General features: G+C 42.6%; 1 protein-coding gene across 8 annotated transcripts in view; it reads left to right on the top strand.

The window, feature by feature from the left end:
* The window catches only part of ABCC9 (ATP binding cassette subfamily C member 9), a 136159-nt gene extending 113549 nt beyond the window's left edge, over nucleotides 1-22610 (top strand). For 6 of the 8 annotated variants that reach the window (XM_073318030.1, XM_078849467.1, XM_073318019.2 and 3 more), the window contains 8 exons: nucleotides 10466-10586; nucleotides 11292-11422; nucleotides 12889-12967; nucleotides 16114-16222; nucleotides 16455-16558; nucleotides 17423-17556; nucleotides 17926-17988; nucleotides 22253-22610. In XM_073318030.1, coding sequence (XP_073174131.1) covers nucleotides 10466-10586; nucleotides 11292-11422; nucleotides 12889-12967; nucleotides 16114-16222; nucleotides 16455-16558; nucleotides 17423-17556; nucleotides 17926-17988; nucleotides 22253-22390 — 879 coding nt within the window. In that variant the 3' untranslated portion in view covers nucleotides 22391-22610. Of the gene's footprint in view, nucleotides 1-10465; nucleotides 10587-11291; nucleotides 11423-12888; nucleotides 12968-16113; nucleotides 16223-16454; nucleotides 16559-17422; nucleotides 17557-17925; nucleotides 17989-20282; nucleotides 20463-22252 lie in introns of all 8 variants that reach the window. The other 2 variants (XM_073318057.2, XM_078849466.1) reach the window with 1 other exon arrangement.
* Nucleotides 22611-23479: the final 869 nt, after the last annotated feature.

Here is a 23479-nt window from a genome sequence, read left to right as displayed (position 1 = left end):
AGATTCCTTCTAATGCTGTTTAGTTAGCAAAGATATCTGGAAACTCTGAGATGTCCGTTCAAGGTTTGTAGCTACTTTGTATTTGCAGTTTGCTTGCAAACAGATGAGAAAGAGTCAGCCGTTAACTAAAGTTTGAGACAACATTTAAAAAAAAACCTCTTAAATAATCTCTACATTGTTACCTCCCTCTTTATGCCCCAGCACATCACTTGCAAAACTTTGGATGTGGTTCAATCATTGGCTACCCCTCTTGACAAGTTTTCATTTGTTTCTCTTTGGGAGCCCAAATGTGATGATGTTTGGAACTGGATGAGAGCAAAGCACTCATACTGCTGTCCCTTGGTTGCTCATAATCATAGACCCAGGCCCCTCCAACACATAAAAGCATCCAAGTTTCTGGCAGTTACACAACCCTGATGCAGATTTAAATGAAATGCCAAGCTCTCTGGATGCCAGGCTTTTATATCAAATCTGTGTTTGTAATTCCCCAAGCAGCAGGATTTTCTGTAAACACAGTAAACCTCCAGCCTACAAAGCTGAACATGGAGTTAGGTTTCTAAATGGCAAGAGAATGTCTTCATGCTACTCCTAGGAATTACTCTGTCATTCTTGCATACCGCTGAAGACTCTTGACTGACACTAAAACTTATTTCAGAATTTCAGTGCAAATTATTTACTATTAAACTCCATCTATTGATTATTTGTAACACTGCTTGTTCAGTGGAAAATGAGTGGAACTGGGAATTTTGTTATTCATAACAAACTTTGTATTTGGCAGATTTATCCCTCTTTCCTTTTTGCAAACAAACTGCAAAGTATTTCCCCACTTTTCTGTGTTCATAGGATCATTTCACAGACTATGGGTTGTCTGTGAATTAACTCTATAAAAATGAACACCTGAAGTTCAGTTCCTAAAACTATATTGAGGCCTCTAAATAAGTGGCCTAATTTTCAAAGATACTTAGCACCCAGCAGCTCCTGCTGAGGTCAAGCTACTTATTTAAGCACCTCAGTGTGGATTTAGCCCCCTAACCTTACACAGCCATTTTATAAACCGCAACCTATGATTTATTCATTCTTGGTTAAGAATAAATTCACCTACATTATATGGTATTGTTTTCTCACTCTTGGCTGGATGACTGACATTTTGTAAATGGGGGAATTAAAAAAAAGTCAACTTGCAAATAACATTGTGGTCTGGCTCGCTTGCTCCTGCCTCTGTTCAAGCCCACAAACGGCTCAGAGATCTTTCACTGGTAAAACACCTCCTGCAATTTATTTGCAATATTTGCTTTCACCACCCTTACACACTGTACAGCCTTACACCTACAGTGGCCTCCGCTTCTGAGAGACAGCACATGGGCATGCATGGGTACATACACACTCACTCTTTCTGCTTCCCCTCTCTCACTTCCTTCCTGTGCCTTTTGTATCATCTGCCTGATGGGCTAATTAGCCTCTTCGTTCTCCTCAGCCCATCAGTTAGGCACAGCTCTTCGTAATGAGGTCTACTCTAGAGTAATTAATTAGTTACAGTGACCAGAGCGCTGGCTCAGCTGCTGTTGCCCAGCACCCTCTTCATAAACATGTAGCCAACAATGAATCTCTTTTCTCAGGCATGAATGTAGGCGTTCAGACAAATAATAGCACCTCCATAAACAGAAGCTAGTTGTCTAAATATTGATGGAGAAACAAACAAAAAGGGCTTGAATATGGCCAAACTGAATTGCAAGTCAGATTTTTGGAAACATATCTATGAACAATACATATTCTTCTTATCTGACTAGCTCTAAAAACAAGTTTAATACCCCCCCCCCAAAAAAAAAACAGATGATTTTGGAGGGATTTGGTATTTTTATTTTAATTTCCAAAGCTGTGTTATTGAACACAAAGTTTTAACATTAAGTTTTATTTCCCTTTTATAACTATAATTTCTGTTGCTGGTTTTTATTTTTTGCATTAGCAATCTTACCTGAACATAATGTATTACAGAACAATATTGGTATGTTACTGGCATTCTTTGCAGGAAATAAGACTCTATGTAGTATTGTAGTGATACAAAACTATATGCAGTATTGCTAAAAAAGCCCTTTACCCATGTATATTATAGGAAGTGGTGTACCTCCAACAATCTGTTCCTATAGCAGGCAATCAGCAGACACCACAGATTTGATTGATTAAATGTATTCTCTGTACACACATGCACATCATACATCATTTGAAACCTTATGATGTCTTCTTTAAGATGAGGTATGATGTAGAGCTGTCAAATGGTGCCATCACCATAGAAACAAGAAAAAGAAATGACACCATCAACATGTTAAAATGACCACTTTGAAATACTTGTATTTCTCTGTTAGTTTAATATAGCTATGTATTATCTCAAGGCATAAAATTAGATTTCTTTGTGACCTTAAAGCATCCCAACAACAATCTACAGGGTAAAACAAAATCTAATAATAAATAGGTACAGGTCTCATTGAAATGTAGTAGCACTGGTGACATTTCTAGTCAACATTATTATCATAATCTTGTTCATCATATGATCTGCGCTGAGAGTGCACGAGTTACCACAGTCTTCATTGCCTTGGTATATACACAGGTCTATGTAGGGAAGATTGTTCTGTCAACAGACACAGTTAATTGTGCAGCAACCTCTCCTGGTACAGGCACAGCTACGGAGTTGTAAAAGCTCAGATGCCCTTGGGCCCTTGAAGACTGTAGGAAGTAGTTCATCATCCACATCTGTCCATCCATGTTGCAATGATAAGTCAATATGTGGTTTACCTATTAGCAAAGACATCCGAATATTTGTTTGCCAAGATGCTCTTTTGACATGCTCTTCAAACCTGACCTCACATGGTGGGAGTTTGGCCAGTGACTTGTACTTTATGATGGCTAGACTGAGGCACAAGCAATTCAGGTCTCTAGGGGTCTCCTTTCTTTCTCACTGTGGTCATACAGCATTGCTACCAACTTCTTTGCTGCACAAATTGTGGCTTGTCCATCACTCTCTCACAGTGTGGCAAGATCTCCTAAGCAGTAAGCTCCCTTTGTTTTGACAACATTTAACACAGATTTTTTTTTCTCAATACCAAATAAGGATGACAGAGCGTCACATCCTGTTAATGCACATACAGCAGGAAGTACATTGCAAAAGTCTGGCGTGAGAGTGTCACAAATTGCATGCACAGGTATGAAGCGACGCTTGTCAGTTGGGCTGGTCGTGGTGCCTGTTTCAATCCACATGTTATCTGTATGTTCCACTTTTGGAAAGTAGTGAACAGCAAGGACCAAAACATCTGTATCAGGTGACCTAATTACTATAGTTCCTTTAATACCAAGGGACCCAAAAGCCATTTTGGCACATATAGCATGCAGAAGCATACTTGTGTCTGCTTCCTCTTGAGTACTGCGCAAGTCTTGGGCTTCTTCAACGCCTCTACCAGTGATGGAAAAGCCTCCAGCAAGAAGTATCTGTGTTGAACATGCTCCTACAGCCTCAGATGCATTTTGAACCATATAGTCACACAGGAATTTTACAAGTGACTGCTTGTTGGATGCCATGTTTAGAAACTTTTTCCATGCAGGAATAGGGCATCCACCAGTTAGTATTTCTTGCATCCAACTTTAGATCCTGTCCGGTGCCATCTTTCTGCAGGTTTCACAGAGTTACTGTTGTCATATCCATCAAATACTTCAATTACAGAATTAGCTTTGTCAAAACCTTTTAGGACCTGCCTCACATACTCAGCAGCCAATTCATCAAATGTGTGGAATTTGTCTCCAGCCATGATTTGTATGACAGCGATGGTATCTGTGATATGCACTGTGGTTTCCTTGTAGCATGCTCCTAGCTCATAGATTCTTTCAGCCTGAGCTTCCAGCTGATGCCCTTGTGACTCTGGCAGACCAGGTGCCAGCTTTTGCCAAGGCTTTAGGCCTCAGCTGAGTACTGACGAATTCATTGCTGGAAACCAGTCTGTTTCACCTGTGTGTTAGTATGGTTAAGATGGGTATTGAACTTATAACAAGATCTTCAGTGTTTAGACTATGTGAAATGTTTGTAAATTGCTGCATGCTTTAATCTCACTTAAATATCATCTTGTAGCCTATGATAAAGATATTATACGTTTTTGCTTTGTAACTGTAAAAATGTTTGCTCTGAAACTATGAACCCAGTCAGGAGGGATCATCTCCTGCCCATCAAGAAGGCTTAATCAGAACTAAATGGGTCATTGTGGGACATCACAATACAAAGACTTTGTAAATTGCCCCCTTCCACCAAGGAAGAGGCTATGTGCAAAAGGGCTTATCCCATCAGTTTGAATTCTGGAAGAAGGAAATAAAAATAGCCAACAAGAAATGTTTTAATCTTTTGCTGTAAGGACTCTCACAGGGCTGCACCTATGAAACAGAGGCAGAGATCCCCAGAGTCAACCTGGGTTACCCCTAAAAACATTCAGAGCTGACAGTTTACTACAACTCTGTCACCTTTTGAAACCATAGCCCGTAACTCATTGGTCTATATAAGTTTGCTTGCTTTAACCTTGTAATAATTATCTCACTTCTTTTCTCAGTTAATAAATCTTTAGATAGTTTACTATAGAATTGGCTATAAGCATTGTCTTTGGTGTGTGCTCTGAGGTACAAACTGATCTGGGGTAAGTGATTGGTCTCTTGGGACTGAGAGCAACCTGAATGTTTTGTGATCTTTGGTTTATAGCAACCATCTATCATTCAATCCAGCTTGCCTGGGTGGCAAGATAGACTAGAATGTCCAAGGGGACTCTGTAACTCCATGGTAAGCTTTAGGAGTTCACACTTGTTACTGAATTGATGAAATCTAATTATAGAAAATATAATCAGTTTGGGGTCTCTGCCCTGCTTCTTGACAGTCTGCCCTGAGGTTGGCACTCACGGTCATGCACTCCAGACAGTGTGACAGCCCTAACTCAGCTTTGTCTGTTCTTCTTGTTCCATCAGCATGGAAGAGGGATATAGGCACAGGTCCCATTGGGAGACCAAGAATATGCATCTTGCTAAGGACAGGGCTCTGCAGAAAATTTCTGGACTGATAGCTGCTGTGATTGCCCTACCAGTGCCAGACTTGAATTTGGTCTTCTTGACCATGTCATCAAATGTTTTGATGCCAGATTTCTTGACTGGACTGAAGAAGCTACATGTGCCATTCGAATCAAGTGCACTTCTCATAAATCTTTCCATTTGTTCTTCACCAACATCTGCTATTTTCAATAGAGACTCTTGTACATCTACTGTTACATGCGGTCCAGTAGATATGTTGATAAGCACCTCTGGGTGCGACAGGGTCAAATGGGTTTGTCATATTGTTGCTATTATGGTTGGGAAGAACTGTAAAATGCTCTTCAGTGCAGAGGCAAGGACTTGTTTGTGGACTTTGTCTCACTACTTGTTGTTATGCCACTTCTTTCTCTCACAGCTTTTGCAAATTCATAATATTGTATTGTGTGTAATGTGTATTGTTAACTCTAACACTAATACGCACAAAAAGAAAAGGAGGACTTGTGGCACCTTAGAGACTAACCAATTTATTTGAGCATAAGCTTTCATGAGCTACAGCTCACTTCATCGGATGCATGCAGTGGAAAATACAGTGGGGAGATTTATGTACACAGAGAACATGAAACAGTGGGTGTTACCATACACACTGTAAGGAGAGTGATCACTTAAGATGAGCTAATACCAGCAGGAAAGCGGGGTGGGGGGAGGAGAAAACCTTTTGTAGTGATAATCAAGGTGGGCCATTTCCAGCAGTTGACAAGAACGTCTGAGGAACAGTGGGCGTGGGGCGGGGGGGAATAAACATGGGGAAATAGTTTTACTTTGTGTAATGACCCATCCACTCCCAGTCTCTATTCAAGCCTAAGTTAATTGTATCCAATTTGCAAATTAAATCCAATTCAGCAGTCTCTCGTTGGAATCTGTTTTTGAAGTCTTTTTATTGTAATATTGCGACTTTTAGGTCTGTAATCGAGTGACCAGAGAGATTGAAGTGTTCTCCGACTGGTTTATGAATGTTATAATTCTTGACATCTTATTTGTGTCCATTTATTCTTTTACGTAGAGACTGTCCAGTTTGACCAATGTATATGCCATCATGTGCCAGCAATGCCCCTCTGCCATGTACATTGGTCAAACTGAATGTTATGATTCCTGATGTCAGATTTGTGTTGATTTATTCTTTTGTGTAGAGACTGTCCAGTCTGGCCAATGTACATGGCAGAGGGGCATTGCTGGCACATGATGGCATATATCACATTGATAGATGTGCAGTGAATGAGCCCCTGATGGCATGGCTAATGTGATTAAGTCCTATGATGGTGTCACTTGAATAAATATGTGGACAGAGTTGGCATCAGGCTTTGTTGCAAGGATAGGTTCCTGGGTTAGTGTTTTTGTTGTGTGGTGTGTGGTTGCTGGAGAGTATTTGCTTCAGGTTGGGGGCTGTCTGTAAGCGAGGGCTGGTCTGTCTCCCAAGATCTTTGAGAGTGAGGGATCATTTTTCAGGATAGGTTGTAAATCTTTGATGATATGCTGGAGAGGCTTTAGTTGGGGGCTGAAGATGATGGCTAGTGGCGTTCTGTTATTTTCTTTGTTGGGCCTGTCCTGTAGTAGGTGACTTCTGGGTACCCTTCTGGCTCTGTCAATCTGTTTTTTCACTTCAGCAGGTGGGTGTTGTAGTTGTAAGAATGCTTGATAGAGAACTTGTAGGTGTTTGTCTCTGTCTGAGGGGTTGGAGCAAATGTGGTTGTATCTTAGAGCTTGGTTGTAGACAATGGATCGTGTGGTGTGTCCTGGATGGAAGCTGGAGGCATGTAGGTAAGTATAGCGGTCAGTAGGTTTCTGGTATAGGGTGGTGTTTATGTGACCATCACTTATTAGCACAGTAGTGTCCAGGAAATGGACTGCTTGTGTGGATTGGAATCAAGGAATCCCTGTTGAGGTTACAGGGACAAACCATCCCAATGAGTCGAAAGAATAGTAAATATGGCAGGCGACCAGCTTGGCTTAATGGTGAAATCCTAGCGGATCTTAAACATAAAAAAGAAGCTTACAAGAAGTGTAAGGTTGGACATATGACCAGGGAAGAGTATAAAAATATTGCTCGGGCATGTAGGAATGATATCAGGAGGGCCAAATCGCACCTGGAGCTGCAGCTAGCGAGAGATGTCAAGAGTAACAAGAAGGGTTTCTTCAGGTATGTTGGCAACAAGAAGAAAGCCAAGGAAAGTGTGGGCCCCTTACTGAATGAGGGAGGCAACCTAGTGACAGAGGATGTGGAAAAAGCTAATGTACTCAATGCTTTTTTTGCCTCTGTCTTCACTAACAAGGTCAGCTCCCAGACTGCTGCGCTGGGCATGACAAAATGGGGAAGAGATGGCCAGCCCTCTGTGGAGATAGAGGTGGTTAGGCACTATTTAGAAAAGCTGGACGTGCACAAGTCCATGGGGCCGGACGAGTTGCATCCGAGAGTGCTGAAGGAATTGGCGGCTGTGATTGCAGAGCCATTGGCCATTATCTTTGAAAACTCGTGGCGAACGGGGGAAGTCCCGGATGACTGGAAAAAGGCTAATGTAGTGCCAATCTTTAAAAAAGGGAAGAAGGAGGATCCTGGGAACTACAGGCCAGTCAGCCTCACCTCAGTCCCTGGAAAAATCATGGAGCAGGTCCTCAAAGAATCAATCCTGATGCACTTGCATGAGAGGAAAGTGATCAGGAACAGCCAGCATGGATTCACCAAGGGAAGGTCATGCCTGACTAATCTAATCGCCTTTTATGATGAGATTACTGGTTCTGTGGATGAAGGGAAAGCAGTGGATGTATTGTTTCTTGACTTTAGCAAAGCTTTTGACATGGTCTCCCACAGTATTCTTGTCAGCAAGTTAAGGAAGTATGGGCTGGATGAATGCACTATAAGGTGGGTAGAAAGCTGGCTAGATTGTCGGGCTCAACGGGTAGTGATCAATGGCTCCATGTCTAGTTGGCAGCCGGTATCAGGTGGAGTGCCCCAAGGGTCGGTCCTGGGGCCGGTTTTGTTCAATATCTTCATAAATGATCTGGAGAATGGTGTGGATTGCACTCTCAGCAAATTTGCGGATGATACTAAACTGGGAGGAGTGGTAGATACGCTGGAGGGGAGGGATAGGATACAGAAGGACCTAGACAAATTGGAGGATTGGGCCAAAAGAAATCTGATGAGGTTCAATAAGGATAAGTGCAGGGTCCTGCACTTAGGATGGAAGAATCCAATGCACCGCTACAGACTAGGGACTGAATGGCTAGGCAGCAGTTCTGCGGAAAAGGACCTAGGGGTGACAGTGGACGAGAAGCTGGATATGAGTCAGCAGTGTGCCCTTGTTGCCAAGAAGGCCAATGGCATTTTGGGATGTATAAGTAGGGGCATAGCAAGCAGATCGAGGGACGTGATCGTTCCCCTCTATTCGACATTGGTGAGGCCTCATCTGGAGTACTGTGTCCAGTTTTGGGCCCCACACTACAAGAAGGATGTGGATAAATTGGAGAGAGTCCAGCGAAGGGCAACAAAAATGATTAGGGGTCTGGAACACATGACTTATGAGGAGAGGCTGAGGGAGCTGGGATTGTTTAGCCTGCAGAAGAGAAGAATGAGGGGGGATTTGATAGCTGCTTTCAACTACCTGAAAGGGGGTTCCAAAGAGGATGGCTCTAGACTGTTCTCAATGGTAGCAGATGACAGAACGAGGAGTAATGGCCTCAAGTTGCAGTGGGGGAGGTTTAGATTGGATATTAGGAAAAACTTTTTCACTAAGAGGGTGGTGAAACACTGGAATGCGTTACCTAGGGAGGTGGTAGAATCTCCTTCCTTAGAGGTTTTTAAGGTCAGGCTTGACAAAGCCCTGGCTGGGATGATTTAACTGGGAATTGGTCCTGCTTCGAGCAGGGGGTTGGACTAGATGACCTTCAGGGGTCCCTTCCAACCCTGATATTCTATGATTCTATGATTCTATGATTGGTCTAGGCTGAGGTTAAGTATCCTCACACCCTCTTGTCAACTGTCTAAATGGGCCATCTTGATTATCACTATAAAAGTTTTTTTCTCCTGCTGATAATAGCTCATCTTAATTAATTAGCCTCTTACAGTTTGTATGGCAACTTCCACCTTCTCTGTATATATATACATATATAAATATATATATTTTATATCTTCTTACTATATGTTCCATTCTATGCATCCAATGAAGTGGGCTGTAGCCCACGAAAGCTTATGCTCTAATAAATTTGTTAGTCTCTAAGGTGCCACAAGTACTCCTGGGTTTTTTTTGAAAATAATGGGATCACTGCAGTTTCAACTTAAAAGCTTTTTATTTTCTATGGTCCTCAGCTTTCTATATTTTTCTTCCACAACTTAAACAGCTCAGGGAGCTGCAGTCCATATGTTGCTTTAGATAAAGAGAGGAAAAATGGTCTAATGAATGGGTTGGGGTCATGAACTGCTCTCAGGGGCTCAGCTCACAACCATATTCCCCTTCTTTATGGCTGGATGGTGGAGGGGTCCCATAAGTTATGGCAGCAGGGGCTTGAAACATTTTTCTCTTACAGGCGGGCATTATGGTATGAAAAAAGTTGAGAACAGAGCTGGTTTAAAAAAAATAATTAAACTTATTTTTTTGACAAAAAATGGCTTTTCAACAGTAAGGAAATTTTCATGAAAAAGTTTCAATTTTCATTGAAAATGTGGGATTTTTACTGCAGTCCCCTTCCAAAAAAAAATTCAGTTTTCAGTTTCCAAAAAAAAAAAATGAAAATTGGTTTATTTTTATGAAAACCTGAAACATTCTGATGAAAAAATTTGACAAAAATGAAAAAAAAATAATCAAAAAAAATGGATGGAAAAAATGTAATTTTTCCACCAGTTCCAGTTGAGAACCTCTGGCTGAGTGATTAAAGCCCAGCACTGGAAATCCTGAATTATTCTTAGCTCTGCCACTGATGTGTGGCTTTTGACAAATTATTAAAAACAACATTTTCAGATGTAGCCACTGATTTTGTTTTCCTCAAATTTTAGCTGTCCAATTTAAGGCGCCTTAGGTACTATAAGTTGGGGACCCACAACTCGAGGTGCCTCAAATCAATGGCCAGTTTGCTGGAGGTAAAATGCTTCTGTGCTTCTGTGTCTCAAAATGGGAATAACAGTGCAGAATACTACATTACTGGGACATGATTCATTAATGCAGAGGGTGGGATGGGAAAAAGGGAGACAAAGGGCCTGATTTAGCATGCCGCTGTACTAGTTTTAGCCTGGAGAAACTCCATTGAAATCAGGCCCACTGTGGTAAATCGGGCCCAAAGCTTCTACAAACATATCAAAACCGTATCCAACAGCGTAACAATTACCAGACAAATTGTGTTTGAGGTCTTTTCCCCTTCTCATTATGTGATGCAGATAACCAACTATTTGAACTGGGTTGTAAGAAATTTAGCTGACTTGGAGGTGCAGATGGGTGCAGTGAAAAAAGTGAACAGTTTCCTGACCATGGAGTCTGAGAACTACGAAGGCACTATGGGTATTGTACTATAATCCTTTTTATTTTCTGCAGGTACCATAAAAGCAAGCACATTTCATTTCTTCCATTCACGATCATGCAAAAAACACAGAGACCTTGGGCCAAATTCTGTTCTCATTTACATACAGAGGCAGATTAGGGGTTTGTGGGTCCCTGGCCCAGAGTAAGTGGGGGCTTCTCCCCAACGTGTCCGCCTGCATCACCCCCCTCCATCCTGCCCCGGTGCTCCTGATGGGGAAATGGGGCCTTCCCCTGCTCCCCAGCAGGAGCGTGAGGCAGATGGAGCAGAACAAGCCCCCACATCCCTATCCGACTCCCCGGCAGGAGTGCTGGGTGGTTGGAGCGGGTCGGGGAGCAAGGGCGCCTCAATTGTCCTGGGCCTCTGAGCACAGGCCCCGTTGGCCCAGTGGCTGATCCACCACTGTTTACCTGCGTGTACGCTCAATGACATCGAGAGTACCGCACAAGCAAACCCACTCATCCTGTGTGTCAAGATCAGGAAGCTCAGTGCTAATGTTTCTGTGCTGCAGTTTTCAGCACTAGCGGAGGGCACAGTCTCAGCAGGTGCCATCCTCCCTAGCTCCTTTGGAACAGAACAAAGAGAGGATTCCAAATGTGCTTACAAATGGATGCATGGTAAAGGGGAAAGCGCAATGAGCGTGACTCAAAGATAGCATTTGCCTTTGTCTACTACAAATATTTCAGACCCTTCTCAAGTCCCGAAAGACTGGCCACAAGAGGGGGAAATCAAGATTGAAGATTTGTGTGTCCGGTATGAGAATAACCTGAAGCCTGTTCTGAAGCATGTCAAGGCTTACATCAAACCAGGACAGAAGGTAATGTGCCATCCTCATTTCAGGCTGATACCTTTATAGCAGCTTCTGTCATTTGTGGAAACGAGGACTCCCCACTAATGATGGCTCATTAGTAAGAACAGCATCTAAAATACTTGAATGTATAGCTGTGCAAACAGAGCTAACATTTTTAGCTGCACCCAAAGGATGGCCTTGTGGCGAAAGCAAAGGGCTAAGTTGAGAACCTATGTCTTTCCACCTTCATCACAGATTTCTTGTGTGGCTCTGGGCAAGTCATTTAACAGCTCTGTACTACATTCTATCTGTAAAATGAGGATGAGTTAGACCTGGTCTACACTCGGGGGGGGGGGGGGGGATTGATCTAAGTTATGCAACTTCAGCTACGTGAATAGCGTAGCTGAAGTTGACGTACTTAGATCTACTTACCGCAGTGTCTTCACTACAGTAAGTTGACGGCTGACACTCTCTCGCCTGCGCCTCTCGCCCTGGTGGAGTACCAGAGTCGATGGGAGAGCACTTGGTGGTCAATTTATCACGTCTAGACTAGACACGATAAATTGACCCCTGCTGGATCAATCGCTGCCCATCGATCCAGCAGGTAATGTAGACAAGCCCTTAGACTTACCTACCTTGCAAATGTTAATATTCATGATCATTTGTAAAGCACTTGGAAATCCTGAAGTGGAAGGTGTTATAGAAATACCATTATATGGTATTATAATGCCATATAATATATTAAAAACTATTAATTATATTATAATAATCATTATTATAAATGCTAGAAGCATTGTCAGCAGCAATTATTGTGATATTAGATATTTCACTTTTATATTGGCTATAAAATATTTGATACTGCCTTTTTCAATTGCCTTTGATGGGGAGAAGAGGAGTCCCTCGGGCCCTGATGCAGCAAGGAACTGAAGCATGTTTCTAAATTTAAGCACATGAGTAGTCAATGGGACTACTCGCATGCATAATGCTAAATCAAGGCCTTGGTGGGCAGGCTAACCTGTATGTGTGGGAACAAGAATCACCATGGCCAAGCATCTGATCCGATTTACACCCTGAGCTCTCAGTACGTTGCTCATATCTAGCACCTTAAACCCATGGTCCTTAAACCATACATTAACTCCTGATGTCCCCTTAAGAAATGCACTGGTGAGCAGAGGGTGAGACCATGGTTACATACATGTCCCCATCACCACTGGATCTGTTAGCAATGTAGGCAATCATAACTATCCCATCATTGTGCTCCCCAGCGTCAGTAGCAGCCCTCATACAAATGCTCCTTGTGGGAGTGCACATTGTGGAACCCTCTCCCAACTCCTGTGCAGCCATATGTTTATCCCTTAGCTTTTAAGTTGGTTTGGGGTTTTTATCAATATGGATTAAATTTCAAATTTCCTTACTGGGTCTGTGAGTTTTGCTCACAATTCCCTTCTCCCCAAGATCGACTTCAGAACAAAACAATTTCCTTTGCTTTGCAGGTTGGGATCTGTGGTCGCACTGGCAGCGGAAAATCATCATTGTCTTTGGCTTTCTTCAGAATGGTAGACATATTTGATGGTTAGTTGCTTAGGATCCCCATTAGCGTGTATTATATCTGTGAAACTGCTACCCCATTCCCTACTCCAGTTCTTCAGAAGCAAGCAAGCAGATTTAAGGCTTATGTCTAGGCTTTCTGTCCTCTCAAAACACTTGTTTTGGATCAGGTGTATTACACCCAATCCTTGAAAGTCCAGAGCACCTCTTGGCAGCAGCATTCAGTTCTGCAGAAAGTGCTCAGCTCATCATAGGATCTGGTACTAAGTCCCTATTTTATGATCTGAAAGAATAATGTACTGTGTCTAGATGGGAAGAGAAAATATGTAACTCTCTGGTGCCTATAGATTTTTCCCCACAAAATAGACATCTGCCATAACTGAACGTGGTTCCATGTGAGTAAAATAGAAACAGGTGCTCAATAAATGCAGTTCCTTGATATTTTTCTTTTATTGTGGTTCCCCACTGTTACAATAGAAGCTGTCTAAGGATTCCAATGATTTTGGAGGCCCCTGCAGTGCTCTTATTCCGAAGGCATTCCATCATTTCCACCCAGAATTGATTATATATCTGGAATGTCTGCATGTGAAATCCAATCAGATACGGGAGGATAAATACATCAGATGCTCTTAGTTTAATTCACTGGTTTATGTCCATCTTTTCCTCTCCATCTCTCATATATCTCCTTTCTATCTGTCTGTCTCTCTTATTTCTCCATTCTTCCTGTATCTCTGACTTTTCTTTCTTTGGAAAGCATTGACTTTCTTCTCATATTTGCTCGATTCTTTCATAGTCTCCCTTTAACTCTCTATTGTCCATCTCTCTTCCTCTCTCCCATGTTAGACTGTCTCTGGTCCCTTTGCTCCCATCTCTTCTGCTCTCTGTCTGAAATCCAGGCCTCATTAAACTCATTGGCAAAGCTCCCATTGACTTCAGTGGAGCCAGGATTTCATCCTCTGTGTCCATCTTGCTTCCTCATTCTGTTAGTTCTTTGCACTCACCTGTATTCCATGGTGATTCCTCCCCACCAAGGATCCCCAGATTTCTGTTCCTCTTTGGGAGCTCACTTCTTTTACTTTTTTTTCACCCACCCTCTCTCTTTTCCTTGGCATCCTGCCCTAATGTCCCCTTCTTCCTCTCCCTATTTCCCATATTTCCTCTCTGCTCTTCCCTGCCTGTCCCACTCAGGCTTGTCTACACTACAGGGGTAAGTCAACTCAAGTTACACTACTCCAGCTATGTTATTCACGTAGCTTAGGTCGACTTACTGCGGTGTCTACACCGCGCTGGGTCAACAGAAGACACTCTCCCATCGAGTTACCTTACCCTTCGTGTTCCGGTGGAGTACCAGAGAGTGCTCTGCAGTCGATTTAGTGCGGCTTCACTAGACATACTAAATCAACCCCTGCTGCATCAATCGCAGCAGCGTTGATCCTGGTAGTGTAGACATGGCCTCAGGCATCCCCATTTCCTCTGTTCTCTTCCCAGACCTCCCCAGATCATCCTGGTTTCCCCTCAAGATTATGTTCCCCCACTCACCAGTAAAGCCAAATCCTCTTTCGCCCCCACCCCAAGGTCCTGTCTCCTCCTTCCCAGACTCCCCGCTTTGCATGTGGGGAGGCAGAAGTAGTTAAGTTTATGCTGCCCACAGCTGAAGGCCAGTGATCTAATTTTGCCTGAGTGAAAATGTAAGATAATCATATTTTAAACAGTATGGAAGAAATCCTGGCCCCATTGAACTTCAGGCATGTGGGTGATCCCACTGCAGTCAAGTTAAGCATGTGCTTATCTGCTTCTCTGGGTCAGGGCCAGAGCACTCAGCACCTTGCAGGATACAGCCTTGTATGGTTTACAAACTACAAGATGATGAAAACTGACAATGACAGATGGGCTGCTTGGAATTGCCATTCCTTTGTCATGGCCTGGGTGAGATCTGGGTTTAATCATTATTCGCAATAGGGCTAGCAAGTTCAGTTTAGGCACATCCTCATGTTGGGAGCAGCACGGAGCTACACAGGAGCTCCAGGAGAAATTGTGCCACACAGAGGCAGTGTCCCTGCTGGGGCTTCCCAGTGCAAATGTGGACTGAGCCTGATGGCTACATCCCTCATCTTAGTCCCTTCTATACACCTGCCCACCACAGTTCCTGTGCTCTGGGAAGCTCAGCAGTTGCACTTGTACCTGGCTCCTGTGCATAGTCTTAAGGGGAGAGACTTCTTGTGCTCTTCTCATCCTTTCCTACTGGCAGAGCAGCTGGTCACAATCTGGCCTGTAATTTTTTTTTCTCTAAATGCCAAATGTTGCCACACCTCACACACCACATGGCAATTTTCCAGGTGAAACCCACACACTCACTGACTCGATGTGGTGATGAAATCTCCTTTACGTTAGTGAGTATTCCAGCTGTTACATGCAGCTTCCTTTATTGGAAGGACTTACCGGGGCTGCAGGGTGATTAATGCAATTGTTCCCATTACTCTTATGGTAGCTGAACAATATGCATTGTAATTAATCTCTTACCCTATCCTTAGAGGACACTGATCTATGGAAACTGACACTAATGGGATTAAAATGCCTGAAAACTGGACATGTTCTTCATTTACTCAGCCACCTCTTGTGAAAAAGTCACTCAATTTAGATAAATCTTTCTAAAGTTCTCGGTGTGCTTTGATATTTCATGTTATGGCTACTTGAATGCACTGCGCAAAATAAACTGGCATAAATTTGAAACAAAGGACCCAATCCTACTCAGACTGAAGTCAGTGGGCCCAGAAGAGGCCAAAATATGACAACTACATTAGCTGCTTTTGTTCTCTCTTCCTCTATTTGGCTGCAGATCCGAGGGTGCTCACAGTAAATTATCCTTTTAATGGCATCATCAGTCATGCAGCATGGAAGCAAAGTGTGTCCTTTAAGGGAAGAAGAAAAAAAAAGAAAAGAAGAAGAAAGAAAGAGAGAGCGAGAGAGAGAGAGAGAACAGTGTTTGGGCATCAATACTCCTGTTTTCCTCTGGGTTGTGTTATATATGAGCACCTTCCACATGTTTATAGAGCCATAAACAGCTGAAGGAATGCAGTCAGTCTCAGACAGTTATGTTTAATCTTTCCATATGCTTCTTACAAATAGTATGATGCTTGCGATGTCCTCACTCTGTGTGTCATTTCAAACAGGGAAGATTGTGATTGATGGAATAGACATTTGTAAACTGCCCTTGCACACCCTCCGTTCCAGACTCTCAATTATTCTCCAAGACCCCATACTGTTCAGTGGTTCCATTCGGTAGGTATCCATTCTCACTGTATGACCTTTAGGGTTGCTTGGGAGAGGGTACCACAGAAGTAGCTATGGGATGCGGTGATATGCAAGGACGGGGACCTTAAATTCCTATTACTAGTTCCACAACCTTTTCAGAGAGCTCAAGTAACATAATGCCACAATGTGTCCTGGGAATAGGCCAGGATGCTAGCATATAACAATAATTTCTGGATCTTTGTCACTTTTTCCCCTGCAGCTTTAATTTGGATCCAGAGTGCAAATGCACTGACGATAGGCTTTGGGAAGCTCTGGAGATTGCTCAGCTGAAGAACATGGTCAAATCATTGCCAGGAGGTCTTGGTATGTTTGAACAAGGCCAAGTACCCATGAATCTATTCCAGCCCTTAAAAAAGAGCCATATCCATATATAGCTACAAAGAAACAGTTTGACTTTTCAATGTCTCTCTGTAGGACAAGGGGAGCGTACTGTACAATGCATTCTATACTTCGAGCCTCCCTGTAATGGAGGCAGGCATTTGGGCCCAGATTGTAAGATGTGTTTAGATGCTTAACATTAGATACCTACCTACCTTTCAGGATCTGGGCCCTGATGAATATTCCAACAGTATACCAGAGATAATGTACATGCTATGCTGCTGACTGATGTTTTAGCTTTCTACTTAATTCAGGGAAATATTGATGTGGCACATCAACAGGTAGGGTGGGGGGACTAATTGTCAAAGGGTTAAAAGCTTTTAGTCTTGCAGCAGCAACTCTCTGATTGCCAAATGAAGCTCCAACAGCTGCATCTCCTAATTATGTCACTGATGGAGCATTTCCCTTTGCATTCCAGGTCTGGTTCATGAAGGAAAACCAATTATACACAGTCCATATTATGAAAACATAACACTAGGTCTTCCCAAACACGTTAACTCCTTACTCCATGATCATGTGAGATGGTCTATTGTCCTCATGATGATGGTCCCAACAGCTGCGTTCAGTTTCCTCCATATCATTGCATTCCAACACTCATCAGAGATGATATTCTGTGTACTTATCAGGGGTATTACTGATGTTTGAACAGCTCTTACCTGGAGATTTTATGGTGTAAATTGAAAGTCATTTGTGATATTGATTTGCTCTTTCATTTGTATGGGCAATTGCATAAAATCCTGAGACAACAGCATTTAGATGGCATAATCCTTAAAACTAACTATGTTACAGATGCGGTAGTAACAGAAGGGGGAGAGAATTTCAGTGTGGGGCAGAGACAGCTCTTCTGTCTGGCCAGAGCCTTTGTTCGCAAGAGCAGCATTCTCATCATGGATGAAGCCACAGCTTCTATTGACATGGCCACAGTGAGTATATCAGTTACATTGCTACTAGTTGCTTTGCCTTTTAAGAGGCAAAAACACATTGGAAGTTGAGGCCAAGAAGTTGGTGCTGTCTTCCCTAGCTGTCATTCATGACACCTAGGCGGGGGAGACTGATAACTTGTTTTTTTAATCTTTCAGTTATTTTTCAGTTATTTTGGTTTTAATTTTGATTTCTGTGGTGAGGGGAGAAGGGTTAAAGAAGAATCCTGCTACCAAGCTGTGTTGCATCACATCAGTGAGCGTCTACCACACAGACAGAATGCAATATACTGTATGGTCCTGAGTCTTTGATGGTGAAGGGCACATAGCGAGTAATAGAACTGAATAACTGTTTAAACTTTTTCTGGACAGGAAAACATTTTGCAGAAGGTTGTGATGACTGCCTTTGTGGACCGCACAGTTGTAACGATAGCAGTAAGTATCGACTCCAGCAGATGCCCCTCCCTCCTTTCCTCATATTTGCTTTTCACCAATTAATTATTGCTATGAAAATAAACTAAGACACAGGCTCAAACCTGCATCTAGTTCCATAGTTTTGCAAATAGTTTCTATCTGTAAGGTGTGCCAAGTGAAAACCCTCAGATCTGAACAACCAGAACTTTACAGTGGAGTTTGGCATCGGAATCTGGATCCCATTACAAATTTTCCCATTCAGCTTAATCTCGCTACTCAGCTCAAATTAAAACACTGGATTCTACCACCACCAAAGTTTGGAGCTAGTTCAAAATCCGAATTTGAAATTTGCTGCTTAGACCCATCGCTAGTTTCTACAACTGTAACATGAACTGTGACTTTAAAAGCTTTTCAGTGTAGTGTCTCAAATTGGATTATTCTCTTCCCATACACCTTTGTTTTATTATCGTGGTTTTAAAAATTGAAGAGGTGGAAAATATTCAAATCTCAACAACAACCAAGAAAATGTTTTCAGCTAATTGTTTGTAACTTCTCCCCTTGTTTTTCAATCAGCTCTAGGTGCCAATGGATAGGCCAGGGATTCTGTACATATGTAAGACCACTGCCATTGCAGTGCCTCAGGCACTGTTGTACCTTGATCCCTCCTGTGACTCTTCTGGGCTGTAATACTTTGGTCTAATTCTGGTTGTTGGGCTTTGTGTGGAGGTGGCAGGGTAGTGTTTAGTGCCCTGGGATGAAAAGAAAGTCAGACTATGGGCATGTCTGTACACACACACTTTCCGTGCAGCAATCTAGGGTATAAATCTACAGCGCGCCAGTGTGCCATTGTAACGGGGGTTTGGAAGGCCAGACAGCCTAGTGGTTGGAGTACTGGATTTCCAGCACTCTCCTTCTGTGATCAAGGTGCCTCAGTCTTTAAGGTAGGACAGGGTAGGGAGACCTGGGCCCTTCCGCTTCTCTGGTTCCCAGCCAAGGGCCCTGTGTAAATCAACCCCTAAGTCGGGGCTCTCCCGGTGGGGAGTCTGCATCCACTGCCCTGGGCTACTTCCTACTGTTGCCCCTTGCATGTGGTGCAGGGCCCCATAGTCTAAGTTGCAGTAGTGGCTTATCTCTAGTAGTTCCCCTTCATGGACCCTGGGCAGAGTCCTGCTGCGGTCCCAGGTTCCTCTGGGAGGGGCAGCCATAAGTTTGGCGGGGTCGGAACCCCCACAAGGTCTCCGCACTTTGGTCACCCAGTTCCTCTCAGGCCAGGTGCTCCTAGGCCTCTTTCTCCCTCTCCTTTGGCCAGGAAGACGGTGCTTGGTTCCTGGTGGCTGCCTTGGCTGGCAAGCTAGTGATCCTTTCCTTAAGGCAGGGAGGCAGCCAGCTCCTGCCTCTTCACTAGTCAGCCCCAAACTGAGTCAGGCTCCCTCCTTTTCTCCCCACTCCAGGTCTGGCATTGGCCCAAAGGCTCTCTTTAACCCTTTCCATGCTGTTGGGTGGTTTCTCTGCTTCATCACAGCCATGCACTAACTGTCCATGTGGAACCTGTTGATGAGCACTAAACATTCCCTAGTTCGCTTTGACATACTGTCATAAACCCCAGTACATTAGTGCTCACTAGGGAACATATAGTGTGCAGCAGCAGAGCCCACATGGACAGTTAGCGTGTGATACGCTGCAATGCTATAGATTTACACCTCAGTTTGTCATACATTAAGTGGTTGTGTAGACATGCCCTGCGTGATCTGGTGCTTCCTTTTGGCCATAAACTCTATGACTCCAAAATATATATATATATTAAAGTAATTCAACCCTGAGATGTGTTTAGTTGGCAGTCAGATGTTTTGTGTGTGAAATAAATTTTTGCTTCAACAGCTGTTTCACTTGCTTTTTCGGGGGTGTGATCGAGTGGTTAGCCTGTGAGATTGGAGTCATCTCTACTGGGTTCTGTTTCCAGCTGTAGCAGTGACTCATTGTGATATCGTAGGAAAATCACTTAATCTAGCTCATGTATAATGGGCTTTAAGAACCTCAGATCCATAAAAGCATAACACACCAGTAACAAACAAATTTCCATTCATAAAACTGTCATTCCAATTCATGTCTGATTTATACTGTTTCTCTCACTAAAATATCACTTGTCTATGGCCTTCTGTTTTCCACATCGCTGTTTGAAGAAAAATAGCATTTGCTTATTTGGCTTTCCTGTTCTTCACAAAGCATTTTCCTTCCGTTGGCTTCACGTTCTTTCTTCCTTTGTGGCTGATCCTTCCTCCTATTTTTTCTCCCCACCTACCTGTTCTTCTTTTCAGCACCGAGTGTCTCAGATCTTGGATGGAGACATTGTGTTAGTCCTTTCCGATGGTGTTCTAGCTGAGTGTGATACTGCTTCAAACTTGCTCCTCAAAGAGGATGGCCTGTTCACCACTTTGGTGAAGACTAACAAGTAGACTCTCTCAGTCCACACTGCTCGCAAGACTTCTGGCTCTCTGGTAGTTACCGTTAGCTCTTTAATTATCTTAGCTCTGCTATCATTCTGCTGCTCTGAGATGACAGGTACAAAAGGCCATTTGCTGCATTCTGGTACTTTCAAATGGTGTTTGTGTTTTTTAAGTCCAAAATCCTGCTTGAGTGAAGGCACTAATTATCTTTAATAGAGTAATCAGTCTAATACCATAGTAATACAAATTATAATTAACTACTTAATAAATAATTGCTTTTGAAAATAATATCTGAAATGAGTTGCATATGTCTGTCCAGATCTGGGTGGACATGAGTCCACATCATAAATGACACTTTAGTTGGTAGTTTCAGAAGAGAGACCAGGGACTGAATTAGTCTGGAAACTGAACTACGATCTCACCCCTAAGTATGCCCTTCCAGAGTGGGGTTGAACTATACTGGTAGGACAGCATGGGGAAGAACTTGCACTACCATTTTGAGTGTGCTATGGTTAAATGGCAGAGTTCATTCATTCTCCAGGATTGTCACTCATGCACCAGTGCTAAATTCACAAAAACAAAACAAAAACAGTCATTTAAAGTAATGAAGCATAAACTCTTTGTTCCCTTAATGCAACTGTTGCCGCTTGGACTTGGCGCAGGACACATGATTCATCCCAAGTGTAAGCAAGCTGTTCCCTTAGAAACGGCCAGATGACACACATTAGTGGTATAAGCCCGTGGCTCTCAACCTTTCAAGACAACTGTACCCCTTTCAGGAGTCTGATTTGTCTTGTGTACCCCCAAGTTACACCTCACTTAAAAACTACTTGCTTACAAAATCAGACATAGAAATACAAAAGTGCCCCAGCACACTATTACTGAAACATTGCTGACTTTCTCATTTTATACTATATAATTATAATAAATCAATTGGAATGTAAATATTATACTTAGATTTCAATGGATAGTATATAGAGCAATATAAATAAGTCATTGTCTGTATGAAATTTTAATTTGTATTGACTTCGCTAGTGCTTTTTATGTAGCCTGTTGTAAAACTAGGCAAATATCTAAATGAGTTGATGTACCTCCTGGCAGATCTCTGCGTACCCCTGGTTGAGACCCACTGGTGTAAGATTCAGCCTTGCCTGAAATGACAAGTCCAAATCACACCAGCATCAACCCATCCCTCAACCCTCTCTGGCACAAAAATTGGATTCCATGCTGTGTGTGTGGTTTTAATACAAACATCAAACTCAAAGCCTCATCTAATCTGCATGATCACAGAAAAAACAAATGGTACTTTCTATGAATACAATTTGTCTGTGTCCTTGATCAAGGCATCCCAAAGAGGCAAGAGTATATCAGTGATCATGTACCTATATATAGCAGGGCTTATTCCTGGAACCACATCCATGAGTTTAGTTCCAAATGGCCAGTTCCATAGAGCCCAATCATGGAGGGTGCTGAGAATTTCCTGAGTCAATGAGCATTGAGTATATTCCAAACCCCTCAGGAGCTGTTCAACACCATGCGGCTCAATCTTGCAGACACTCATGAACATGCTTAGCTTTACACATCTGAGTAGTCCTATTGAGGTCAAAGGAGCATCTCACATACAGAAAGTTAAGCATCTGCATATGTATTTTCAGGCTTAGGGCCATGGTTCATAAAGCCCTTTGAGATCTCTTGGGATTAAAATTGCTGAATAGGGCCTTATCCAAAACCTACAGAAGACAATAGAACTCCTACCGTTGACTTTAATGGGCATTGGATCAGGTCTTACATGAAAGTTATTATTGTAATGAGAATTTCTGTATGCTTTTGTTTTACCACAGCATCGGGTTCACACTATTTTGACTGCTGACCTGGTCATTGTGATGAAACGAGGGAATATTTTGGAGAATGACACACCAGAGAACCTGCTGTCTCGAGAAGATGGCATCTTTGCTTCTTTCGTCCGGGCTGACATGTGAAGGGTCACTAAATCGCATGCTGTATTTTTAATAGCTAATTTTTAAACAAATGAAATCCAAATATTTTCTATTCAATGTAGCATCACATTAGCCTTTTCAAAGGTTTTTTTTCTTCATGTGTCTATCTTTAAATAATAAAACCCATTGCAATCCATGTATGCCTCAAAGCAATAAAAGTGTCACTGTACCAAATGCCATTAAACTTCCCCCACACACATTTGCAACAATTTGATTTCTTGGGAGTTTGGCATTTTCCTTGGGAGTCATCGATTGCATTTTTCTTTCTTGTAATGAGCAAAAGCATTTGCTGCTTTTAGGAATGGCATGTGTTACATTCGAACCAGTGATCACATGCTTTAATTTATCATGAGAGTTACAGGGCCCCCAGGGTATCCTCCCCGAGGAAAAAAATAACTACATGACATTTGGTGTGATCTGATGCATTCCACAGACAAGCTTTGCCTGCCAAAATATCTTTGTAAGCCAAGGATAAAAATCTTCCCTTGAAAGCATAATGTCGCAGCATCCAAAAAGGGAAAGCCTCCTCTCCTCCACTTTAATTCACATGAGCTAGTTAGAACAATGCTGTCTTTTAAATGCTGCGGTGGTTACCATGCACAAACCTATCCAAGATACTTAGCCTGTAGCAAGCTTCCCTCGTGTTACAATAGCTCTCACTCCCTTCCCTATGCACATGCGTTTTTTTCATTACAGGGTGGTGTACTCTCAGGATGAGGCAGGGATCTGCTCTTCCTAATGGCAATGGCAAAACAATGTCAAATGGAAGAGCTGGGATGTTATAAAGTAAAAATGAAGCTCAGTATTTTCAAAGCCTCATGTTAGGTTCCTAAATCCATGTTTGTTCTATGGACTCTTGAAAGTCAAAAGGCCAAACTCATCCCTGGTATAATTATATTGGCTTCAGTAGGGTTGCACTTGGGATGAATTTCATTCAGTATGTTAAAGACTCTATTTTAAGGGAACTATGGACTTGGAAGCCTGGCTGAAGTATTCCAGTTAATATGTAAGGCCTGACCTTGCAATTAGACAATCATTAGGAGCTATTCATAAACCTGAACCTTGTTGTGG

Source organism: Lepidochelys kempii, chromosome 1 (assembly GCF_965140285.1).
Source record: "Lepidochelys kempii isolate rLepKem1 chromosome 1, rLepKem1.hap1, whole genome shotgun sequence".
In the NCBI taxonomy this organism is placed as follows: domain Eukaryota; kingdom Metazoa; phylum Chordata; order Testudines; family Cheloniidae; genus Lepidochelys; species Lepidochelys kempii.
Note: the sequence above shows the minus strand (reverse complement) of the source record. Positions and strands in the feature narration are given on the sequence as shown.